The sequence below is a fragment of the Salvia splendens genome, chromosome 5, assembly GCF_004379255.2.
Source record: "Salvia splendens isolate huo1 chromosome 5, SspV2, whole genome shotgun sequence".
NCBI classification, from domain to species: domain Eukaryota; kingdom Viridiplantae; phylum Streptophyta; class Magnoliopsida; order Lamiales; family Lamiaceae; genus Salvia; species Salvia splendens.
The window spans coordinates 23,840,387-23,846,031 of NC_056036.1; the positions used below are offsets into that span (position 1 = coordinate 23,840,387).

Below are 5,645 nucleotides of genomic sequence, written 5' to 3' on the forward strand. Positions count from 1 at the left end.
GTATAGCACCTGAAACAGCGACCTCCAACTCATTCTCGCTATCACTTTCACTAGACATTCTAGATATACTTGAGATTATAGATGTAGAGAGAGAAACTTGTTATTAACGCAAGTGGTGCGAATGAAATAAAATTCAACGAGCCGTATATATAGAGTTTCAAAAAAAAAAAAAAAAAAAACGGGACGTCCGACCGGACGTCCGAGTTGAAGCCACAGTGACGGACGTCCGCCCGCCCGTCGCCGGGATGTCCGAGGACACCCGACGTCCTCACGGGACGTCCGTATCCGACCTCCGACCTCCCAACGGCGGACGTCCCGTCGCCCTTCCCGGTGTCCGACCGGACGTCCTACCGGAGGGGCGCCATAGGAGATGCTCTTAGTACCATATAAGGAAATGACTCAACTATGAAAAAACATTTTAAAATGAAAAAATGACTCAACTATAATGAAATAGATGGAGTAGCTTTTAAGAGAAGTGTCATTCGTGTTTTCTCACCACTATACGGATTTTCGTTTAATAGCCAGGTGGGATTCGGTCCAGCACGAGGCCATAATTGATGCACGATATTATGAAATTCGAATATCTCAAGCAGTTTGATATGACAATGTAATATTCGAGTTAACTAACAAGGTTACGATCAGAATCAGGATAACATCTGATAAATATGAAGAGACAACTAACATATTATAACAAAGTCTGTGTGTTCCAAACAGTGTAAGATCCCTTATTCTGGAGCTCACATTGTTGAAAACAGGTGAGCACCTTCGCCATCAGCGCCATTGCCGCTATGCTCGGCAACTGCTCCTTTTCGAGTTTCTCCAGTGCTAATTTTGAACTCTCTGGTTCTAAAACAGCTTCTGTACCAGATTTTCTCTTGCTTTTTCTCCCTCCATTGGGCAGCAATCTTTGTATCCAAGCATGTGACAGCAGTAGCGCTTCGGCCTTGTCGTTTGGGTTCTCTATGAACCGGTCCGCGTCTAACTCAAAGCCCCTGATCTTCTCCGACAAAACTGATGTTTCGCCACGGTGCTTGCTTAGATTTGGTTTTGACCTTGTCATGATGCTTCTAGGAATGCTGTCGAAAAGCCTGCTCCTTCTCTCCTGGGGCGTGGTTGAAGCATAGTCTGGGCTCTTTCCACCTTGAATTGAAGAGTTTGAGCTCAGCTTGAGGCGCTTAAGCCATCTGCTGCCAGCATCTGCATGTGGAGATTCGTCTAGGCTGAAATGGGACTTCGCTTTGGGATGCTCGAGTAGCTCGTCTCTCTCCAGAGTGACAGTCTTTGACGAACTAGGGGATATATTTGGTGGCGAACTAGCTGCACCACCAGTTAAGGCAGGAAGCTCGATGTTGATATCGGGTAGCTCACTATTCATCCATCGTTGTCCAAGTTTTCTATAGGAAACGTCATTTGACTCCATATTGAAGGCCTAAAACACGTCAGGCAACTGTTAGAGAGGCTTAAATGGCTCAAGAATTATGAATGAGAACCAATTTAGAGACAGAACAGATATACACACAGCAAGTAGAAGCTCCTTAGCAATGATTATCATGTCATGCCATTTTGGAATATTTTTTTTGTGAAACCCATAGTACTTACCCATATGAATCATATGATGCAGATCTATGGAGCTCTGAGATAATTATTCAATTGTTTTCTTGCATAATGTAAAAGATGAGTTTTTATGCATTTGGATTTGATACATGATTTGTGTGCAACATGCATGCTATTATGTTAAAATGTTGAGCTTCTTACAGTTTTACATTGGCATGAAGAAGAAAAGTACCAGGCTATCAGCTCGTATATGTATCCAAATATATCACAAACAGGTAACTGGAGGCGTAACACCTCCAATATTCTTAATCAAACTAGCGAAGGCTAAATTTAGAGAAAGAACGTAAAAGGGCACACCTTAGTTAATGTGGTTGCAGTAGAATTTGAAGCTGCGGGAGAGGAAAACAGAAAACATAAGAAAGAGGAAACTTTGACAACAATATCATATGCTGCGGGAGAGGAAAAGAGAAAACACAAGAAAGAGGAAGCTTTGACAACAATATCATATCAATAATGATAGAAAAAGTCAGAAGCTTTAAGCACAGGAGATTTCAAAAGTGTCTGAATGCATTTTCCATCAGCCTGTGACAAATGATATATACTAATAAAGAATCAATTCGGATATGTGCAGCTAAAACATACCAGAATGCCGCAGGTTCTTTTTGTATCTCTCCTCTTTCAGAGAGTCCACATCCACAGAATCTGTCTCAGCTGATAATTCGTTCCTTATAGTAACCGTAGAAGCCTTCACATCTCTAATGTCTTCTTTCACTTCACTATCTTTTAAACTGCTCAAAGCCTGAAATGGTGGTACTTTTTGCTTATTATGACCAAGAAATGGAAATACACTATGAAGGTCCTCAGAAAAATTTCCATTAACATTAGTAATAACTCTTTTACTTCCAAATAGATCAGTTTCTTTGAATGCATAGACATGGGTCTTTTTTGTCATTAACATATCATGACTTGTTTGAGAAAACCTTGGAAAACCAGCAAGTGTTCCTCCTTGAACTTCCACGCCACTATCGATTCTCATTGTCCCCAAACCATGACCACATTTCTGTAACTTCAGGTGAGAGTGACAATCAATATGGGATTTTGCAGTTCCATTTTCATCTGAAGAATTGGACTGACTTGGAAACAGTCTGACACCTGGACTCTTCTGCATCTTCGGAAACCAGACCCGGTTGATCATTGACAAGCAATGATCACACGAAATGCTCTCTCTCAAACATTCATCCGAGTTGTATTCTGATTGAGAGAGGGATATCATTTTTCTTTCACAATGTAAATCAATTTGCCTGTGCTCCAAACATTGCCCATGCTTCAGCATTCTCATGTCAGCAGTTCTTTGTCTAAAACAAATAGATGCTGCAGCTTTTCCCTTGTCATACTTGTTTGTTATAATGCCAAAGTCTTCTGCCGAAACATGAGATGATGACTCGACAAAACTTTCCTCCAAGGATTTCAACTTGGACAAGGCATCAGCATCTTGATCATCCAGATTACTGTTATTACCTAAGCTTCTTCTACCTATTTTAATGAAATCATCACCAATATCAAGTGCTCTTTTCGTAGTCATTCCTCCGCTGGCAGACCGTGAAAAATCCTCCACTCCCTTTGTTAAACCATCTTTCCTAGCAACATAGTCAAGTTCCTCGTTTCGAGAAGCATTGGGACTAGTAGATACTCCTCGTGCATCGCAGCCTGTTTGCTTCCAATGAGCAAGCCAGAGAGATTGGTATGGTCGGACAGTTTGTTTGCTCCTCTCATTAGCATCATTAACTGGTTGCACAGTTCCATTCAGCATGATGAGTTGGACTTATGAACGAGATGAAGCAACTTGGACCTAGCAAATAAGATTTAAAATAAAAATATATGTCTATTATCTAAAATTCAATAACTAAGATTTGGTACTAGCTCTTGCATCTAGAACAAAAATAGAAACCTCATTCATTTTTCACCTAAAAAAACTTCAATTATAGCTGAAATAACACTAGGTAGGCCAAAAATTGATTGGGAAAAGGAAATGGAAACATATCTTAAGCGGATCAAGTCATCAAACCAAACAAAATAAAGTTAAACAGAACTACTCCTTGTGCAGAGATACAGATCAATAGTGTAAAATCATTTGAACAAAAATTAGGTTTAAAAAACAAACGAAATTCAGGATATTATCATTCCATAGTGTTAGCTCAGCTCAGCTCAACTCACCAGAATTGTGGAAATCGCTTCCAGTTGCGAAGAACAGAGCTCTGCTGCTGAATTCGCAAACCAAAACGAGGAACACCGATCTACCTCAGCAAAAATGAGCGATAAGAATTAAAGAGAAAACGCAGGGATCAGAAGATATGTGGTCAGAGAGAGAGAAATGTATACATATAGAGATAGTTATATTGAAGCCGAGCTGGCTTGTGGAGGGTCCCACCTCTTTTGCACTTTTTTAATGTAGGAGTTCATAATTCACCATTAATTTTATTTCTTAAATATAAATATATGGGTACAACAACATTTTCCTGATATTTTTGACACCCATAATAGAAGCTGAAACTTATGTCATTTTATAATTAGTTTCTTACTACATACTATATCAATTGCTATTATTTAATTAAAATAGTAGTACTAATTTCACTAATCGATATAAATTTAACATCATTTCTTATGTTATCCCATGCCAAAATCACATGTAGATAAAGAATAATTGGATATCAAATACTCCCTCTAACCCAAAAAAAAAATAGACTAGTCTTATTAATCTATCTGGGTCGTTTCTCAAAATTAGACAAAATCTAAAATTTATACACATCATTTAAAATATGGTCTCAACAATCATCTAACACTCAATACTTTTTCTCATCTCTCTTTTATTTCAACGATGACACATTAAAATTCGTGTCATTAACAAATTTGTCAATTTTTTAAAGATAGATGAAGTAATAAATATACTTTACCTTTTGACCACCTTAATTGAGAAGTCCAATATCCCCCCAAATTTTAAATTGGTTGACTCAATTCCTTGTAAATGTTTTTATATAACTAAAATCATGTTGGTTCATCATTTAAAAATAAGAGTTTTCTAAATTTTCTATTTTAGGAAATGAATCTCGCAATCGATTAGCACTATGCTCATTATATAGCCAAAAAAAAAAAGAATTATTGACTTGGTACTGAGAAGGTACATTATCACGTGATGCATTATTTCTATCATTGAATGGGGCATTATTTTAAATTGAAAATAGGATCTCTTATAGGAAAAATGAGAGCTTATTTTATTAAAAAAAGTAAAAGGTAACGTGAGTGGGTATAATACAATTGTCACTTTCTATATGCAACACAAATATATCTAAATTGTGAAAATATCACCCCCGAAAAATATAATTGTGAAAATATCAATGCATCTACTTGGATACTTGAAGCGGCTGGATTTGGTGTGCGTTTTTTATAGCTCTTTCTTTAAATGTAAATTCTTAGATCCAGAGGATTCGCTAGAGCACATGGTCTAGAAGATCGTGAACTTTCAAAATGCAGTCGTTGTCACAGCAAATCCCGCTTCAAAACCTTAACCCTCTACACTATTGGCTGGTATAGGGAAGTCGGGATTGAATCCACAAGGATGGAAGCGTTAGAATGCATTGAGAGAACTTTTGGATGGTTGGCTACTGCCACGCAACACGAGGATTAGGTTTTAACTACTAGGCATGGGAATTGAAATCTAGTCTATTCTAACTACCAGATCTGGAGAACTGAAAGTACGTAAAACATAAATGCATGCATGATTCGTATCCAAAAGCAACTCGAGACTATTCACCAAATTCCTGGGTCAAGTAAAAGAGTTTCCTAAAACAGTTAGACACATAACACGCAAAGTAAACGACAAGATCAGATTTCTCTAATTGGCTACTGACAGAAAGCTGCAATTAACAAACTAAAGCGTCTCGATTGTAACTACCGATCAACTTCATCTTCTCCAACAAGCAAGCATGAAAATAAACAGAACAGAACATGAAAACAGAGCATACTTCAGATTGAACGATAAACACTTCAATTAAACTACCAACTATCAGATTTAATATACTAGACTAAGTAAATAA

At 37.8% G+C, this 5,645-nt stretch overlaps 1 protein-coding gene across 2 annotated transcripts; it reads right to left on the reverse strand.

Moving 5' to 3' along the window:
- Positions 1 to 572: 572 nt before the first annotated feature.
- Positions 573 to 3,907, reverse strand: LOC121802296 (F-box protein At2g16365-like). 2 transcript variants are annotated; one of them, XM_042201933.1, is made up of 4 exons: positions 3,769 to 3,907; positions 2,197 to 3,339; positions 1,912 to 1,943; positions 573 to 1,429 (listed from the first exon to the last, which is right to left on the reverse strand). In XM_042201933.1, exons 2-4 carry the CDS (start codon positions 3,134 to 3,136, stop codon positions 686 to 688), a joined length of 1,716 nt encoding a protein of 571 aa, XP_042057867.1. In that variant the 5' UTR covers positions 3,137 to 3,339; positions 3,769 to 3,907; the 3' UTR covers positions 573 to 685. The 2 variants fall into 2 exon arrangements, with proteins under 2 accessions (XP_042057867.1, XP_042057866.1); XM_042201932.1 differs by having other exon boundaries at positions 2,197 to 3,403; positions 3,769 to 3,901.
- Positions 3,908 to 5,645: the final 1,738 nt, after the last annotated feature.